The 21,216-nt window shown below is 38.1% G+C and overlaps 1 protein-coding gene across 1 annotated transcript in view; it reads right to left on the reverse strand.

Moving 5' to 3' along the window:
• LOC124871526 (obg-like ATPase 1) overlaps nucleotides 1-21,216 on the reverse strand; it is a 65,417-nt gene that overhangs the window by 2,185 nt on the left and 42,016 nt on the right. Inside the window, exons 8-10 of the mRNA XM_047370890.1 lie at nucleotides 9,517-9,657; nucleotides 8,858-8,954; nucleotides 3,061-3,183 (exon numbers count right to left, since the gene is read on the reverse strand). Of these exons, the coding sequence (XP_047226846.1) occupies nucleotides 3,061-3,183; nucleotides 8,858-8,954; nucleotides 9,517-9,657 (361 nt within the window). The remainder of the gene's footprint in view (nucleotides 1-3,060; nucleotides 3,184-8,857; nucleotides 8,955-9,516; nucleotides 9,658-21,216) is intronic.

Below are 21,216 nucleotides of genomic sequence, written 5' to 3' on the forward strand. Positions count from 1 at the left end.
TCTATCTATATTATTTACTTTGGGATATTAAACTGCACTGGGGCACTTCCAGAAGCTTTTAAAGCAGTGACCAAATGGGGCCCACTTATAATCTTGGGTAGGCACCCCAAAAAGACAATACAAAAATTATATCGGCACACTAAGAACAAAAAATTGTCATATTCATAAAAAAATTAAAGGAATAAATGAATATGCAACTTATAGAAGCATTTCCTCACCAATTACGCTGCATATGAGACTGTTTTACCTGGGGTAGGGCACTTGGGTGGGCAGTAAATCTATTGGGGTGGCCATTGCCCCTGTGCACACCCTTTGGTGGCGCCACTATCACTTGCATATATCAAACTTGCAAACACACACACTGAATCAAACACACAGAAATGCATGCATGTTTTGCTGGTGGGGGTGCCTGAATTCCCACTGAGCGAGTAATCCTCTCGTCTGCCCATTTGAGCTTTGTGTGCACAGGCCCAAAATGTTAATAAGTCTTTGATTACAGCGATTTGAAACTTCTCAAGGAAACTAAATAAGTTCTAACATTTCTTTTGTATACTGTAAGTGTTTGTTCTTCTTCCCGGCAAACTCAAAATAATTGACTTGAAGTGCTAACACAGACAGGTTTATGCATTCTGGTTCTGCACAGTGCACAATTAATTAGAGGAATCAATGTCCCTTTAAAAGGCTCAGGAGACCATTTAATCCAAGCTCAATACCACCAGAAACACAGGATGGAGAGGCAAACAGGAAAAAAAAAAAAAATCAATGGCTATTTGTGATTCCTGAGTATGTATTAAACCCGACACATCTAACTGGTTCATTTGCACTTGAAAGCAGCCATCTGGAGCAGCAAGCTTGGCTTAAGCAGATATGATTACTAATAATGTGATATCCCCGTACTCTGGCCCTATTCATGCAGCCTATTCCCACAACTGGCATTAAATAGCACGGACCTTAATGCCGCAGTCAGAGACGCTTCATGTTCTTCTGAGGCTCAAAAAGGGATTAAAGAGAGAGCAAGCAGTGAGGACCTGACATTCAGATCTCAACCCTGGATAACAATGGTGAAACCCCCCCAGAGACCAACACGATTCACTGTGTTACCAGCTTATGGGGGGTGTGGACAATACACTGCCACTGCATTAAATATAAAAAAAAAATTTTTTAAAAGAGGCTTGAATACTAAAGAGGTTTAAATGTTTTTTAGTGCTTCCTTCCTCACTGGTCTCCATGGGCCTTTTGTGCCACCATAATTACATTAGCTGAGTCTGTAAGTGGGCACATGGAGTAGATGCTGCTGATAAAGAGATCGTGCCAGCATGGCTTACGGCTGCTGATCACAAGGTTTATGCAGAGCAAACTCAGTCACTTCTGCTTTCATTTAATGAAACAACAATTTTATAGAGGTTTGTTAAATCTGAAAAAAAAATCTTATGGCACTAATTGGTTGAATTTTTATTCTGTAGTTTCAGCTTCCAGATTAGAAGCTAATGCCAGACCAAAACTTTATATTTAAAATAATTCATTAAAAAAACACAATGACATACACTGTCTTAAAAATAATTAATAACCCTTTTGGCACTTAATCACGTTACAACCATGAGCCTCTGTGTATTTTATCAGGATTTCACATGATAGTCCAACAAAAAGCAGCATATAATTATGAAGTGGGAAGAAAAGGATTTTCAAACTTTTTTAAACCAGTACAAATCTGAAAAGTGTATTTGTCCCCCTTCACTGTGGCACCCCTAAATAGAATCCAGGGCAGCCAACTGCCTAATAAAAGTCTGCCTGTGAGTCATTTAATCTACATATAATCCAACAACTGAGAAGGCATTAGAAGTTTGTTAGGGAACAAACAGCATCGGACAGCTCAGGGATAAAATTGTGGCCAAGTTTAAAGCAGGGTTAGTTTACAGAACAATATACCAAATATGGCACAGAAGGAGCTCTGGTCAGGTTAGACTAAAACTGAACCTTTTGGCCTACATGCAAAATGCTTTTGATGGTTGAAAACTAACTCTACACATCAACTTGAACACACCATCCCAATAGTAAAGCATGGTAGTGGCAGTACTGTGCCTTTTAACAAGGACAGGGATGCTGGTAGGAGTTTGCTGGGAATACGTGTGGTGTAACATATAATGCAGTCCTGGAAGAAAACGTGTTAAAAGCAACATCTTTAAGTAGGAACAAGAACCCTGTACAGCCAGAGCTACAATGGAGTAGTTTAGATCAGTGCACATTCAGGTGTTAGAATGGCCCAGTCAAAGTCCAAATCTAAATCAATTGAGAGTTTGAGAGTTCATTTTCTTGTCACTGTATTTTGTTTAGTGCTGTTGTCAAGGGGGGCTGAACAGATTTCAGATTTTTACAAGTTAAATAATTACTAGGTAACACTTCCTTCCACATCACAAGTTTGTACTCCCCATCGAATAAAATCCCAATAAAATATGTTGATTACTGTGCTTGAAATGTGACAGAAAGGTAATATAGTTTAGTGGGTGTGAGTAATTTTGTAACACTGTTTGTTATTATATTTAACATGAGGGTGCACATGAACAATTAAAAGGTCAAAACAAAGGCTGGCAGACATGTAACTAAGACATGCAAGTCATATTTCCGTGCTACCATCCATGAAGCTGTCCTTATTTGAGGAATTTTACACTTTATTTAACTTGCCACTTTATATCACTGTCACATGCCTACAGTGGGGACCTGGCGAGGGAGAGGTCTGAGCTACTGGCACTCTGTACGGATCTGATAAACGCCCGGCGAGCTGAAGAAGTGCCTCCTCTGAGCGTCTGAGCCGAGCCAAAAGCAAGAGCTACCATCAGCCAGTTAGAACACAATGGGATAAAGATATGCACAGCTGGAGCACGATAGCAGTGTTTAGAGCCACCATCAGCTGGCTTGTCACTGGTGGTGCCTGAGTGTGTGCAGTAATTTCTTCCCCCGAGTAAAGGTGAAGAGGAGTTTTCAGTCGGAGCTGCGTTGCGACTGTCAGCTCCACAGATCACAGGAGACTTTCCCTTCATCTCCTCCGGCACACTAACTGCTCACCTTGACAGCGCTCTCGCTGCCTTCTTCTTTAAAATCCTGGAATTTCATTACTTCTGCCATAATGAAGCCCCTCTCGAAGTCCGTGTGGATCTTCCCCGCAGCCTGTGGAGCCTTCGTTTCTTTCTGTTACAGAGGAAGGAGAGGAGAAGACAAATGAATTGTTTTGGAGAAGATGGATTACAGCAGGCGAGGGACATGGTGTTTGATAGGGTGATAGCAGCGTAATGACTCCAGGGGTGTTTTTTCAGTCGCCGGGTATTCTTGCCTCTGACCAGATTTCTGGATAGCTTTCCACTCAGCTGTGGCCTGCTAGGGCAGCTTGGACACCGATAAGGACCTAGCGCTGCTATCAATGCTTTCTGAGTCCCATTCCTTGGCTGTATTGATTTCTGTCCAAGCAATCTTGTCTCATTGTGGGTCGCTTCTCTGCTCTCTGGTCATGACAGCAACAGGACCCGGTGTTGCAGTGAGAGGCTAAGGTGGTATAGACCTCACTCTATCAGGTCAAACTATTGTGAGACCCCAGAGTTTGTAATTCAAATCCATGTTTGGCCCTCAGAGATTTTATGCCGTGTTAGATATGTTGCTATGAACTGCTGTTTCATTATCTGTTGTTTGACTTAAGAGGTCTTAAAATATCCAGTTTAAATGACGAATTCAACAAATCTGAATGGTTTGCCAGAATCAAATCAATCAAAGTCATATCACAGAACATCAGTGGGATGCTGAGGCTCAAAAAAGTAATAATGTTAATAATAATAATCTAATGATAACAGGGATGCTTTTGGGACTATATGATGGATAAAATAAATTTTTTCTGCAGTACTTTTACAAATATATATAGCCCCCATTCCCAGGACTTGTCTTGTTGAGTGTTGATTCTGTAACTCACAGCTTTTCATTTAGTCTGTCCTGCAGTAATAACTGAACATAGTCTGCTTGCATGAAAGTTGTTTAAAGTGGAGAAAGTGTTGGTAGTCTGCTTCACTGTACTTGTATTTTAAGCTTTATCATTATAGAAATGTCAGTAGGTTGGCTGTGTGGTTTTGCAGATCACGTTTTCATAGATCTGCTGCAAACGGAGTGAATAACTAAGAATATTGCTTTGGTTGCAGCTTAAAAAGTTAGTAGTTACAGCTGTGATCTGTTTTTTTTTGTATTGGTGGTGGGTAGAGAAGCTCAGCTGTGATAGGCATGGCTTGTCGTCATTAACATTAATTTGGTACGGCTGTTTGTATTGGTTTCTGTGTTTGTATTGGTTCCTGCTCTACCGTCCCTCTGTTGGCTGCAGGAATTGTTGCTTCAGTTCTAACAGCGGTACTGGTATGTTGAGGTGTCCAGAAGCTCCTCACTTTGGACTCAACTGAGTGATGCACTTGAAGACAGTCACAGAGTGATGCTTTGGTCAAAAATCTTTCCAGGAAGTTCAAACAAACAGGAGAATGTGGCGTGGGGTTCGACTTAGAACAACCTGGTCCAGAAGCTCTGTTCTAGGGTTTGGTCTCCTACATGTAAACAAACTTACAATTTGGTTCAAATTATTCATCCCCCTTGCAAGATTTAGGTTTATTTTACTAACATGTTTCTTCAGATTAGAAGTGATTTAGGACTGTCCAAGCCAGAGTCCTGTATGGAATCTGACGGAGGATATTTGGAGTAGCTACCGATTATATGGCTAAGATTTGGAGTTCATTACCAAAGATAAATGGACAAAAAAACTACAGTGGAAATAGGAATTTTTTTTAGGGACAATACCTCTACATTGTCTAATTACAAGTATGATATTAACTATCTAGAGAGGATTTTAAGAAAACGTAAGGTAGGTAAGGTAAGTTTATTTATATTACGCCTTTCGGCAACGAGACACTCAAAGCGCTGAGCTTTATGTGTGAACGTGAGCGTTATGTGACATCATACAACCAACAATTTAAGGGAGCCATTTAAAGTTCTTTTGTGATGTTAGACAGTTTCACAGATCTGCGACTTTATTAAAAGATACTTTCCTTTCTGACAAAAAACAAACTGTCTGGCTAGCGTTGTTCTGCACATTGACAGTATTTCAGTATTTCAGGATACAAGCACCCTCAATGGACATTCAGTATTCACCATTACAATGATTAACTATGGATTATTTCAATAAAAAGGAAATTAAATAGTTAACTTCATGGTCTCTTGTTTTGTCTAATATCTGCTTTTATAAAAACACATTGGCATATTATTTTCACAGGGTTATTTCGACTAAGTAACTTCAGCTGGTTGGCCGAAGTGAGCAAAAGAGCAGAAACTCCCTTAAACTAAAAAGTCAGAATGTAAAGCTTGCTTCATGCTATAAAACACATTTTGAGACATATTTTGCATTAGCTGAATAGTTTTGTAAAATTTTTCTGAAACACTTTAAGACACAAGTGCTGAATGATGAAATGTGCAATATATATGCACCGAAATGATGTGCGGAAATGACAAATGAGCCAAATAAGTGACGTTGCCGCCGTGCATCATCGTGACTCCTGCCTGTCGAGCCGCTCCCTGCTCAGGGGCTGTTGAGCGGTTTTAATTATGTATATAATCAGGCTGGGGTCAACATATTTCATGCCACAAGAATGATGCGTATTTAATGACTCTAATACATTACCATCTATTTGCAATCTCACTGACGGAGTACTTGTGTGTTTAACTACCATTAATCAGCATCAAGGTTTGTCTATTTGGAGAAAAAATAGATTAAGGTTATTTTTTTTTTTTTTTTCATTCGGTGCTTTACAGGAGAGCTACATTGTCCAAGTTAAGAGCTATGCAGAGCAGGATGATAGATAATGGTCACCTCAAGGCTGCCTAATAAAGCATGTTAAAGAACTTAGGAACATGACATTACTGAGCAGAGTTTTTACAATGCAAGATGTATTGGCTTAATATAGTTACTCACTGATGCTTACCTGACTAAATGCCCCTCGCACACAAATCAAGGCTTGCTGTAATCACTTACACCGATGAGACACAAGCCTGTTTTTTAAGGATACCTTTGAAGCATTCGGGGGCTTTTATTGTAAATAGCAAGGACATCAGTCATCATGAGATAGATCCGATGATGTCATCTGACTGAGACATAATGAGTTCTGCGTGAGAAAACAGGAAGTGAGCTCACCTTTACCCCAGGCTGGTGCACGGTTTTAGATTCTTCAGTAAATTACATGCAAAGGAGAGAAAGCATCCTGAGATGTGTTGGAAAGACTGACCTGTACAACCAGAGGAATTTGATGGAGCAATCTGAGCATTTTGGTTTTCCCGTGTTTTTAATAGGTTGTTTTTGTGTTATGTGCTGTTTATATTCAAATTCAAAATCTAATGATATAAAAACTGTTAAAAACATCCTGTAGTATTTTTTTATTAAATATTTTGTGTTCAAAGTTGTTGAGAGGGATTTAATTAGATTAAAATTAAACTTTAATATCACAATCAAAACCTAAGAAAGGAACTTCAAGAATAAATACCTACATTTCTTGGGCTTGCTTTTGTCACCTTATAAATTTACTATTTTATTGATATTTGCAATGAAATGGATAAAATCTGACTATACCACTGGATTCACTTTGGATTAACTGGATTGACTAGAACTGAACCTGGATTCTGTGTAACTAGAAATTAATTGGACTGGCTTGTCTTTTGGGCCTGACCAGAAGCCGGCCACAGTTCTGGATCTGTTTTGTTGAAATCTGAGGAAGCACTTTACATTATTGGTAACAAACAGCTTTTTTTATAGCTGTGGAGCAAAATACTGGCATATATGCATGGTCGAATATTGTTACAACCAATTGGAGTTATGGGAATTGTGAAGTGGAAAGAGAAATAAAAAATTGTTTCCAAACTTTTCTTATAAATAAAACTGATCAGTGTGTCAAGTATTTTACCTTACTTTGATACCCAAATTAGTAATTGAATACTGTGTACTTAAATGCCTTCAGAAGTTACCAAATTAGCAAATACAGTTTGCCTGTGTGCCATATAGTGTCAGTAAATAGAGCTGTTCAGTTCTGTGAAGACCTCAGAGGTTTGTTAAAATAGTAGTGAACAAACAGCATTGCAGAAGTCAGAAGAAACCATCTTCAGCGCCATTTAGGGGACACCGCCAGCATGAAAAAAGGTGCTCTGGCTATCAGTTGTGGAAAGTTAACACTGCACATCACCCTGAACACACAATCTCTATAATGAAACATTGTGGTGGCAACTTTATGCTGTGGGGATTCTTTTCTTCAGCAGGGACAGCAAAGCAGGTCAGAGCTGATGGGAAGATGGATGAAGATACATACAGCAGAATCCTGAGGAAAATCTGTCAGAGGCTGCAAAATACTTAATATTGCGGCAGAAGTTCACTTTCCAGCAGAACAACAAACCCAAACATGCAGCCAGAGCTCCACTGGAATGGTTTGGATCAAAGCATGTTCATTTGTTAGAATGGCCCAGTCAAAGTTCAGACCTAAGTCCAACTGCATACCTGTTGCAATACTAGAAAAAATGCAGTTCACAGATGACCTGACTGAGCATGGGCAATTTTACAAAAAGAATAGGCAAATATTTCAATCTTACAACTATAATTCCTGTATCCAATATAAAGTAAAAGGTTGTTTCCGGGGGGCTGAATATAAATGCACGCCACTCTTTCAGATTTCTGTACAATAAATATTTTGAAAACTATGTATCAATTATGCACTACTTTGTTTATGTAAATCTATAAAATCAGGTTTGTGGTTGTAACTTGACTTTTTATTTTATTTTAAGGGGTATTTTTAGAATATTTTATTATTTTTGTTGCTTTTGTCTGTTTTCATATGAACTTTAAGTGGTGGTTATTATAGTGATGAGAGGTTATTAATGGCCTGAGTGTGAAAAAAAGGGCAAATGTGTCAAACAAACAAACAGCTTCTCTGAACTATTAGTTTGAAAGGTGAACTAACAATGCAAACCTTGCTTGGGTTTACTACTCAACATGGATTGTAAAGTCTAAATGTTAAAAACAATGAATTTACAGCGACCCATTTAGAGATTTTAAACATGTCAGCATAAGAAAGACTGAGATTCAGAAATCTTTTCTGATCTTTTTGGCAAAAATTGCTTTGCGCAACAATAAGAGGAATTACAGCAATGTATATTAATTTTCAAATGGATTGAAATCAATCTCCACGGTAACATTGGGATTTAAAACAGCTTAAAAACATTTGTATGAATCCTTATTTTTTTCTTTTTACATTTTCATCAACAACCATTTTAAAGCTGCACTTTTATCCACACAAAGAAAAACAGAGAGAAAACACACAATACCAACATGCAACGCCGACATCTGTATTGATGTAAATCCTGTGATCCCATTGCACGGAGCTCTTGGCGGGCAGGGCTCTGTAAACTGAGACACACACGGAGGAGGAACCCCCAGCAAGGCCCACAAACAGTCGGATGAAAAGCGACATCAATTTTGGCACAGACACCCCCCGTCACACAGATTAGGCAGGCACAATGCAAGGCCTCCTTATCTCCAGCGGCAGGAGGAGGGCAGGCAGATCTGCACAGGATGGAAACATTCTCACGGACGTAATGGGCAAAATCAATTGTTGTCCTCCTCAATCAATGTGGGCCCCCACTTTCACCGTTCAGCAGCTCACCAGTAATTGAAGTTATCCTCGGCCTGTAATGACTAGCTAAAGCAGGACCATGACAAAGTTGGAAGTGCTTGATATCAGCGAGGGTGTCAGCAGGGTGGAACATGGGATGCTGTGAGTGTTCACGTCGTGGTGCGGTCAGCTCTTACCCGGATGGTCCAGGCGCGGACCTCATCTGGACCGGCGGTAAAGAAGTACTCCAGCTGCAGGGCCGCGTAACCCGCCTTAATGATCTTGCTCAGGGCGCTGGTGGAGAGAAATTGTAGCCAGAATCAAAGAGTCTGAAATGTTTTATTATACTTCATTGACACCGGCGGCTAGGCAAAGTTCGCTTCAGCGGCAAGGCGTCGTATATTCCAATACAAACTCATTAAGTGAGCAAGATGGGTCACTTCATTTCACATGAGACATTCAACTCTCCAGTGGTTTGCATGATTAATTAGAATGCTTGTATTCCCATTTAACATTTTTAAGAATTCAACTCGACGCCTCGGTCTTTGCTACGAAAAAAGAGAAGGGGAAAAAAAATGTCTCCGCTGTCACAATTTTTCTCTCCATAGAGGTTTTCACAGGAGAACAATAAACCCAAAATGGCCAAGTTATAATTATACCTACAGATGACAGATGACAGTTAAAAACTTAATTTGGAGGAAAACCCTTTGACTGAGTTGTTCAAGAAGAAGAGGGATCCTTTGCTTTATAATGGTAATTACTCTGCCATTTATTATTCTATCAGCACATGCAATTAAAGGAGTGCATGGAGGACACAGCTGATAATAAAGTGTGGGGAGACTGAATGCTAATTAACCTCTGCGTCTTGTGCTCTTTGCAGCACTTCTGTCTGTCCTCTTCGCTCATGTTCTGCAGCCGACTCTCCAGGTTGCCGCTGAAGGGGATGACCAAGGCTCCGGGGTCGTGACTGTCCACCCACTCCTTGATTTTCACCAACCTGATGGAGAAACAGCAGCCCCAAAAACATTTGATTTAGAGGGAAGCATTTCTTGTCGGCTTGGAAATGCATATTCACGAGAACAGTAGAGAATGGAAATAGTTTTTTAAGAGGCTGTCTTTCAGAGAGATGATTTGTTTTGACGGAGTAACTGGAGTAAAGAAAGCACAAAGAATTTTTTTATAAAAAAGTCTGTAAAGTAAATGATACCACCAGAAGTGAATACATGTATTATCTGTGTACTGGTACGTTTTGGACAAAAAATAAAGCTAAAAACAATTTAAAATATCCTTTCTTCACCTGCAGATATTCAGTAAGACTAAATATCAGCTTTTATTTTTAATTTCCATTGCACCAGATTTGTGACAGTTGACATTTTTTATCAGCATCACTGAATCCCTGTTACAAGGTTGTAATTTACTCTTAAGCTCAAAGTTTAGGTTAGGGGGAAGTGAAAAAACATCTGTTCAGATTTCTGATTGTTCTTAATGTTTCTGATCCACAAAGAGAACTAAAAAAAACACTTAATTTGGTTTGAAAACATATTGATTCTGAGAATATTTTTTACAGTTGTATGTTCCAAAAAATAGCTCAGAGTTTAATAGGTTATAGAAGTCCCCATAATTATTGGTATTTGTAATAAAAATGTGTAAAACAACATAACATAAATTCATTTTTAATTAAATCTAATTAAACTTTTAACTCGAGTATATTTATTCTTTTTCTATGATCATTTTTGTTTTTTTAATCATAAGTGTCCCACCAAGCATGCCGATATAGATAAATAAAGCCGTTTTGTAATTTTACTGAAAAAGGAACAATTAACTTTTTTTTGTTGTCTAATTAGATGCGGGGTTTTGCTCTGCCTTAGCTATAAATACAGGTGCGTTACAATAAATTAGAAAATCATAAAGTAGTTAATCTATTTCAGTGATTCAATTTGAAAAAAATGAAACATATAAATAAAATATTTGTGTTTATGTTGACGCTTATAGCTAATGCAAACTAAAAAATATGTCTCTTACAAATTAGAATAGCACATAAGACCAATAGGAAAAAGATTTTCAATACAAAAATGTTATATTTTGTCCATGTCATGGTGTACAAAATCATGAGGAACAGCAGGTTTTCCTTCCACTTCATTTTCTAATGCAATGCTTGGACACAACACTATGTGAATGTCGCGTTCTGAGGTTTAGATTGACCAAAGCGCAGACAAGAGCTAGGCAGCAGCATGTTTAAAGGAGTCTTCTTCTTTATTCAAAGAATAATCCAAAACGTAGCAAAAAACACTGCAGGTACAACACAAGATGAAAATCCAAAAACTTACAAAGTTTATTCTGCAGGAACATAGTAGACACCGTACTTAGGCGAGGGTAGTGAACGGGGTGGTGAACGGAAGGAATCAGTGAGGAACTAAGAACACAGACCAACTAATACACCGAGGGAGACAAAGGCAGATAATCAAAGGAACTAAGAACAGGTGTGACAAGGAGGCTGGAGGAACAGATGGAACTAATACATAGACTAAAACATGGCAAAGGGACTAATAAACAATAAAGAGACACAGACCTAAAAACCTATAGACAAAGATAAATAACCAAATGAAGCATAAGAAAACTAGAATAATCATGAACTAAAGGAAACAGGGAAACAGAAGAACAACAACCTAAGACCTGGCAACCTAAGAATAAACAAAGAATTCATAAAGAGACCCTGATTACAAAAGTAAACAAACCGAAAGCCACACTGACTCAATTAACTAGAAAGGAGACAGAGAACTAGAATAAAAGTAAACAATAACTAAAGCTAACCTATCAGGAGGGAGAACTAGAACTATAGAAACTAAACATAAGGAACTATGCTAAAAAGAACAGAAAAATGGGAACTAACACAGAATAGAATAAACCACAGAAGGGGAACCAAGACGAGGAGAAACAAGAGAAAGTAAACAGTAAACTAGAAGAGTGCAAGGTGAACAAAATACCAAACCATAAATAAACACAGAGATACTGAATGAGAAAACTAAACTAGAGAACACAAGGAAGACAAGGGAACTAGAGCAACAAATATAATAATAATCATAATAATAAGAAAACTATAACAAGTAATAGGAAAGCAACCACTAAAGGAACTAGTGGTCGCTTTAGTGGTTGCTTTCCTATTACTTGTTATAGTTTTAGGAAAGCAACCACTAAAGGAACTACACAAAAACCCAAACTAAATGAAAAGTTGAAAACACAAGACCACAACAAAGTCCAAAATGTCGTACCACGACAGTGAACAGTCTTCCTCATGATTAAGTAGGCCATCACATGCACAGATTTTCTGAAAGAAGTTTTTTTTCTTTTGGTATATTCTACTTTTCTGAGAAGCTGAATTTTGGCGATAATCATTAGAATAAAAACAACAGAAAAAAATATTTCACTATTTATTAAATCTATATAAGATATTAATTTCACTCTCTGTGTTGAAGTACTGAAATAAATAGGAAATATTGCAAATCTAAACGGATTTGCTTATTATTATTATTTGCTCTTCTGATGGCTTATATCTTAATAAACTATTGACACAGTACACTATACACAGAACAGTAGAAATGGGGAGCAGTCCCATCAAACACAAGCAATGGATGAGAAAAGCATGACAGATGCCATAGATGGAGGCTGTCAGAATTGTGTCTGATACACACTAAACGGTGTTGCATCCTTCCGTCAACAAACCGCACCACGTATGACGTCAAATGTTCTTCTGTGTATGCTGTTCACACTGGAGCTTGATTCACATTTGAATTATTCTGTCAACAATCGTGCAAACAAATCCAAATCTCACCTATTGCTGGACATGTAGTATGAATGTAGCCTTAGCCACGTGTCGTTCAAGTAAGTATGCTGATTTTAATAAGTCTAAAAAGGGCTAAAAAAAACAGCTGCTGGCCTAAATCTGTTCTTATAATACAGTCAGAGCAGTAACTACACAGCTTAAAACAGCTGGAACTGTGACAAACAAGACTTGGCAAGAAACAAAGTAAAACTTGCCAGCACATATGGAGAAATAGGATGGGATGGGATGTAAACAATATGGGAGGTATAAATAAAGTGTACAATTTAATGTTTTTTTAGGGGGCTATGTATCTATCAAAAAATCCATTGTAATCAAATAAATGGTAAGTAAAAAGCATGCAGTTTCCCTCTGAAATATAACTAATATTTCCACAGGTAACAAAACCCAAACATTCGGCTGCTTGGCAAATGTTTTATTATGGAGGAAATTGAATTTATCTGCTGGGTGTTAAATAAACATTTAGCCTAGAGCCTGGAGGGTAAAGAACAAATAAGCACTAAGTGTTTCCTTACTTTTAAATGTCTTTGTAACATTTTGTTTTGTCTTCCAGTTCCAGCAGAACACCTGACATTGTAGGACAAAGATATCCTCACATTTAATGGCAACGCTCAGTCAGAACAATACAATGGGGTAAGGGCAATTATGAGATTAGCCCACAAGCTCCAAGGCTGGGATTGGACAGATCGCGAAGAGCAGCATTGCACAAATCCATTTTCACACGTCGACACCCGGGCCCCGGATTGATTCTGAGGGGGTCCCTGTCATTATGTGTAATCCAGGTTTCCTTTTTAAAGGCTCCATAAGGAATCAAAGACTGGGAGGAACCCAGAGCGCCTCAATATCAGATCTGTTCCAATAACAATGTCCCCAGCGTTATTGCCCGCAGCACCAGATCATTGCCTCTACCTAATGATTATCAATATACAACATATAAAAGGGTAGCACACACAAGGACGGCGCCATTTGCTTTGACTGAATGCTGTTTAAGTGTCAGTTTGTTTCTCAGTTTACATGCACAGCTATTAAGAGACATAACCTAATATTTCCCTTTTCTTTCTGCATTTTGAATAAAAGTGGTAACCAAAGTCTTACAGGAAAGTAAGAAAAAGCCGAAAAAGCCTCAAAACATAGGATATGGAGGGGTGCTCCGAGGCGGGGGGGTCCAATCTTAGATAATAACAGCTGTAGTTTGTCACTTTTAGCGGCACAGCTATCTATTTGGTGGCATGTTATTTGCATTCCTCAGGTATTGCGTTCTCCTCAGGCGGCTTGAATAATGATTCACAAATCACTCTCTCCACACCAGTCAAGGGCTGTGATCCTTTGAATAGACCATTGTACCTGGGACTGTAATTGGTGAAGACTTTGACAGAGCCGAGCGAGCCGGCCGGGTAACAAAGAGGTTATTGGTGGAGGGCTGAGGGATGATTTTAATAATGTGAAGCCGAGATGGAGAATGCGAGCCACAAATGAGCATCGGGGGTCTCTGGGTCCTTGCACTGAGTGACATGGGAGCAGACAAACACCTTGCTATGAGGGAACATGAAACACCCCCTTGCCTCAACTCCCGAAACAAAGCGCTGTCAATTAAGAGCTTTGATGCACCGTCAACAGGGCGCCTGAAACCAGTTCTGTCAGCATCACCACTACATCCTGTACTTACTTTTGCTATGTGTCTCTGTGTAGCTTCCAATTATTTATGTGGATGTTCAAATTTTATAAAATATTTATGTAAACCTTGCTTCAGTTCATCTTTCATGTGTTTTTGTGCAGATTTACAATCTAATTTATTCTCTTTTAGATAGATTTTATAAATCCAACAATGAAAGCTATGAATAACCCATTCCTTTAGTTAGATTCACTTTTGAAAGCTTCTACAAGTCTGAAGAAAGACTGTTTGAGTGTAAGTGTCTCTTGTCAGTCTCCCATTATGTCCCAATGCTGAGTGCCATCTCTCACTGCTCTGCTAATAGACAGATTCAGCACTTTCTGGTCCTGATATCCCCCTCTGAACAAATGATGCCTGAAATTTTTATTCTCTTTATAATGGAACTTCAATGGCCTCGGCTGCAAATCAAGTGGAAATTTTTGCATATCAAGTGGGAAAAATTAAATGTTAACCACGTTTTAATGTGATTAAGGGTGACAGGGACATTATTTCTGCTAATCATTCAGTGGCATGAAGGCTTCAAACAAGGCAAAGGCGCGAGCCATGTTTGCTGCTTTACTTTCAGATCATACTCAGAATACTCCTTCTGCCGCTCATGATTTGAGCAAACTTTTCTGAAATATACACCATGCATGCATAGTTTCTATTTAAACGAGTAAAACAGGTCTTTATGAAAGTATCGCGTTCATCTTTCAGTGCCTTGCAAAAACCCTCATACATCCTAAACCTTTCTACACACACTTTTAGTGAAGGACCAACACACAGTAGCACATAATTATAAAGGGGAAGGAAAGATTTGAAAAGTGTGGTGTGCATTTGTATTGCAGACAGCTATACTCCGATACCCCTAATTATAATCCACTGCAATCAATTACCTTCAGAAGTCACCTTACAATTTTGTATGTATGTAATGTAATGTAAATCTCAATATAAATCCAGCGATTCTGTGAAGGCCTCAGAGGTTTGTTATACAACATTAATGAACAAACACCATCATGAAGATCAAGGAACACAGCAAGCAACAGGGAGGACTATGGTAACTCTGGAGAAGCTGAATAGATCAACAGCTCTGGTGGGAGAGCAAGTATTCGTTGTGCAATCTAGCCTTTAAGAAATGATTGGCAAGAGTGGCAAGAAGAAGCAAACATTAAAAGAAATCCACAAGAAGTCCTATATGCAATTTGCTTCAAGCCATGTAGGGGCACAGCAAACATGAGCAGGAAGTAGCTCTTGTCATATGACACCAAAATTAAACTTCTTAACCTACATGTTAACTACTATGCATGGAGGAAAACTAACTCTGCACATCTACCGAAAGATGCCATCTCCACTGTGAAACATGGCGGTGGCAGCATCATGCTGAGGAGAGGCTTTTCTTCAGCAGGGACAGGGAAGATGTTCAGGATAAATGGTAAAATGTCTAAAAAGGTCTCGAACCATGCATTTTCATGTGTTGGAATGGTCCAGTCAAAGCCCGGACCTAAATCCAATGGAAAAACTGTGCTCACTGACACCATGTATCTAATATGACTGATATTGTAGAAACATACCCCAAACAAATCCTGGGGAGGCTGAATACAAGAGCATGCCACATTTTATGATTTTTATTAGTAAGAAAACTTGAAAACTATACATAATATTCTTTCCGCTTTTGATGGTCCTTCACGTAAAATCCTAATAAAAAATCATTGAGATTGTGGTTATAATGTGGGAAAATGTGTAAAATTTCAAGGAATATGAATATTTTTGCAAGGCTCTTTTTATCAAAACAAACAGCTTTTTATTCAATGGCTGTTTCATTTACAGAGATCCCATTTTAAAACAACACATTACAAATAATGAGGAAAAATACAATCGAACCATCCACAACAGATCGGCTCTGAATAGTGACGTCCTACAGGGGGCCACCCTCTGGAGCTTATTTGTCCTTCTTTGTGTGGGAATCCTGAGGAGGGATAATTTTTGTCTTTCTGTTTGCCTGGGGCTTTCCTGGGCTTTGTCCCACCTTTGATCTGCTGAAACGGCTCAGGAGGGGCAAAACAATGGCACTTTTTTTTAAGTACGGGGACAGCTCTACCTGAGACAATGACCTGTGTCTGTACGCAGGTAGACTTTATTACGAGAGGGCCCAGTTAAGCCAGTAAAAGGTGGGTCACCACCTCTAGTTTGGGTTCTGATTTCAGAGGCAACTGAAAGCTGACAAACCAAAAGAGAAATCTGCTCCACGCCCGCAGGTGGAGACCCCAGCACCTGAACCCAAGCTATTTCGCACATTAACTAAAAGTCATCTATGTTCTGCAGCACACTATCCCCTCCTCTGCTTCTTCTGTTTAGAAGACAGAAATGAGAGGTATGAGCTCATGGTGGCTTTTGAGGCTGGGAAGTCAGGGTCTCTGTGGGATGCTTTTCATCCTCCCAGTGGTGAGCTCCTGAGCGACAAGAGTGCAGAAGCTCTCTGCTCCCTGTGGCCATAGCTGCACAGGAAAGCATTACACATCATCATCTGAGCACCACACACACACACACACACACACACACACACAAGCACACACACACACACACAAGCACACACACACACACACACACACACACACACACACACTTTATCCCCAATATTATCAACTTCTTTTAGCCTTCAAAGCAATCACAGGCTAGAGGAAACAGAACACGGTGCACGCACAATGGGAGCAGCTTTAATTAAGAGCATAGCACCTCTAACAAACCTTGAGGGTGTGCTGGTAACAAGCTTTTCTAAAGCAACTTTATTTTCTTTGATATTTGCACCCATTAAATCTCCCAACTTTAAAAATCCAAACACACCACGAAAGCTTAACCAACCACCAGTCCCTGTTTTATTTTCTTCAAAATGTTTGTCGAGGTGGCATTTTCAAAGCTAGATCAGTGTTTAGGGGTATTTACCAGTGTGCGAGGATAAGGAGAAGGCAAACATTATGAATTCAAACCCGAAAGAGTACAATCTGCATCACCAAAATGTTTCTCTATATGGGGTATCTATGCTGTCATTTATGGCGGTTGACTGGGTGAGAGAAAATAAGGGGGCTGGGGTGGAGAAGGGGGAGTCATCAAGATGTGACAATTGTGACAAGAGAAGGCAAAGTGTAGCGCCGACGAACACCACACATATTTCTCCATCTCGTCTCCCTTTTTTTTCTTCTTCAGGATGACAGCTTAATGTCTACCACATGCAATATTTATTCTCATCGTGTGTCAGACTGTCTAGCTGTCCCAGGGAGTACAAAGAATGCCACTTATTAGAATAAAAGCCGAAGGAAGGTAATCAAGGACATATGTAGCATCAGCCCATCATGCGCCCCCCCTTACAGTCCAACATCTTATTTTTTTTCTCCACTATTCATAACAGTTCAATAATAATCCTGATAATAAGCTTTCAGGAGCTCTATGTGGCAACACTAAATTCATTTATTTGTCTCATTAAGGCGACCAAGGCTGCAGGAGACTCTCTGTGGCAGGCCTGTTTGCTCTTAACTTTATCAGAAAATAATAAAATTCAAAGCACAGTACAACGACACAGGAGCAATGGGAATCTATCATTAGTCAAAGTTGACTCTCACCGACATTTCTTTTGTCTGCAAAATGTCAAACCTTAGACTTTACAGGTGATCAATTCCCAGGGTGGCTGCAAAAGAGAGTAAAGGATACCGTTGCTGCACAGGTGTCTAAATGCATTATGAACTGCAGGGGACCCGCTCTGTCTCCCTTTACGCTCATTTCTGATTATATGGGAAGGATTCACAGGGTGTTGATTTTTTTCTTTTAACAAACTGATTTCTGACAGTCACAAAAAGCAAAAACACACGTCTCAGTCACGTTTAGGCTCTTAGTTACACAGAGCTGCTCATTCTCCTAAAAAAATCTGAATTTTTTTTATCATGTAACCTCTCAAAAACTCTAAGAACTAAAAACATATGAAACTGTTTGATGTCAGGGTGGTCAGTTATTAATTTACAAATGAAATTACCCAGTAAAAAAATTGAATTGCCCCTATTCTCAGTTTCACATTTCAGGGACAGCAATAACACACTCCAGCCCAGTAGTTGCCGCTAATCCACCCACAGCTAAAAGATGAACAGGATGCATTGAAAACTGTATGAGGTCGGGTACATCCAGGACAGGTTGCCGTTCCATAACAAAGAACACCGAACCACGCGAAAACACACTCATGCCTAAGCCAAATTTAGAGCAACAGATTAACCTCGCTGTCGTGGTTTTGGACTGTGGCAGGAAACCCAAGCAACCAATGAAAAAGTTATTTTTGAGTCATTGTGCTGCCCCTTAAGCCCTGCCACCCAGGGTGGTAAGCCACAAAACCGTTCATTTAAAAAAAGCACAGACAATTTACAGTATTCCTTAAAAACAACGTTAACAATTGTTTTCCAGGCTTTCTGAATTTTTTTCTTTGCTGTTTTAGCAAAGAACTGCAAATACTTTTTTATATGCCAATCCGTATTATCCTTGGCAGTACTTTCAATTCATATCCGCCACGGAGGCCTTCTGTACCCACTTTGAAAGCTGATGATTAAAAATTATTTTTTAGAATCTCCTTATAGTTTTATAGTTTATCATATTTGACAGAAGTCAGCCAGGTTAAATAAAATATAGAATCTGCAAAAACAAAAAACAAAAAAACACACACACACAAAAAGGAAAGCCTTAAGTGGGATTTCAGCATTTTTCTAACATTTTATCGCATCACTTTACAACATTACAAGCGGTAATACAAAATGGAAGAAGTTAAAGACAAAATGGTAACACAGATACAAAATAGAATAGAATAGAAAATTGGCGAAGGGGTGAAAAGTGAGTTCTTTGCCAACTTGTCTGTTTTGCAAAGACACAACAATGGTTAATCTCTTGAGTTAAGAGCCTTTTCATGTTTGCTTGATTTACAAGTCAGTGTCAAGTGGCATAGCAACCAAATATATGTATGTAAAAAAAAAAGTTAAAATAATGACGTGGTGCTGAAAAATAATGAAAAATAAGCAAAATGCAGAGAAAAACATGGAAAAATTTTCAGAAGGCATTTAGAAGTATTGATAAAGACCACTTAAAAATTACAATAAAAGTCAGGCACTTTGGAACCACAAAATACAGAAGTGTGATGACTCAAGACTTTTGTACAGCACAGCCGAGACAAGGTGCTTTCAGAGTAAAGCTTAAATGATTCAAATTTAGCTAATTCTACCACATTTATATATATATATATATATATATATATATATATATATATATATATATATATAATATATATATATATATTTTATTTATTTATTTATTTATTTTTTAAACATTTATTTATATTTTAACAAGTTTTGGGCTGTTTTCTTCTTTCTATCTCAATATTTTATATTTCATTTTTCTTATCTTATTTGCCTTATCTTATTTCTTCATGGTTCTGTAAAGCTGTTAAAGAACAAATAATAAAATAAACCAAAAATGATTCATCTTATGAAAATATAACTTTAAATTGAAGAGATGGCAACAAAAACAGAAGCAAATCTGTTTTAATAAATCAGGGCTTTCTTCACTTTAATAGTTCACGCTCCTCCTACAGGCCGACCTGAGTATCAGATCTGAGTAAAGCAGAGTTATTACTACACTTTTACACTGAAGTGTCTTTAAAGTTTATGTTATTTTGCCAACTGCTAACAAATCCAATGCAGTCATTTAAACCACTGGTTCAGGCCTTCTTTAAATATTGCCTCCACTGTAACTTTAAACCTAAGTCAAATTGTTCCTAATATATAGTATTGAAAATCTTTTCTTTACTTTCAAAAATAAAACAGGCTTTGCAATAAATTAATCACATTTTACTAACAAGTACTAAATGGCAAATAAAGGGGCATTTTTGTGAATTATTTTCAACTATAATTTAGTATCAGAGTATTAGCCACAGCAGCAGCATGGCATAAAGAAGGTTGGTAGGTAAACTGCACTGCTTGTGTTTACAGTAAGGCTCCCCTTTCAAATAACTAATAAACTGGTAATAACCTGTTACTAATGAAACTGCGGTAAGTAAATATTCTGTAAACCATTAATAGATAATATAATGCATTATTTAGAGGGTGAGAGAGTCTTTCAAAGTGAGCATTACTTCACCAAATAGTGATTCTGCATCAGTGTTTGAAAAGTTTCCTATAATGTCCGTATACCTGCTTTTAAATAGCTTTTAAGTGTTAATAGTTTAATCATATCATCATTATCAATAATTTATAATCACTTTTTCCAAAGTAGTGCCCAGTGTATGTTTCTTATTTGAAATAATGCCAAAGTTTGCAAATACTTTGGCATTATTTCTGTAAACTTTATCTTTTAACAGTACAAATCTGGTTAATATTAAATAATCAACTTGAAGTTTCTTAAGTGTTTATGACTGAGAGGCATTGCGTAAGTAAATCTCAAGTCTTTCCACTCAAGTCTCAAGTCTCTAGGAAAGTGAAGACATGCAAGTTCTCGGTCAAACCCCAAATGATAAACCTTGAATTTACCAGATATGCCATCTAAAAGCAAAGTAATAAATAACGAAAGTAACAGAGGGAGTAGTACGTTCAACTGAACTTGATCAAAAAACATGCTCGTGTTGCATTGCACATTCAAAGATTGTACCCAGAACTTCAACAGAATGATTCTTCATAGTACCATACCTGTTACCTTTAAACAGTGCATCTCCAAAACTATTATAATAAACTGATACTGTATGTAGCTGCATGTTTTATGTCTAAAATAGTTAAAGATATCAATGCAATCAGCTGCTTCCTAAAACTTGTAATATAATTCAGACAGACTGTAAAGAGAAATAAAAAAAACGTAGTAGAAATAATTCTGGCAATTACACTAAAGTAACTTCCTACATAAAAGTATATGCTTTAAACTTCAGATATGTAAAGATTTGCTCCGTTTTGGGGTATATATTTTTTTTCAGCAGGTTTTATACCTGTTTATACCTGTTTTTATACCTGGTCTTATGTGGAAAACGTATTTTTTGTCCCCTTGTTATATTATTAATT

This window comes from Girardinichthys multiradiatus, chromosome 7 (assembly GCF_021462225.1).
Source record: "Girardinichthys multiradiatus isolate DD_20200921_A chromosome 7, DD_fGirMul_XY1, whole genome shotgun sequence".
NCBI lineage: Eukaryota > Metazoa > Chordata > Actinopteri > Cyprinodontiformes > Goodeidae > Girardinichthys > Girardinichthys multiradiatus.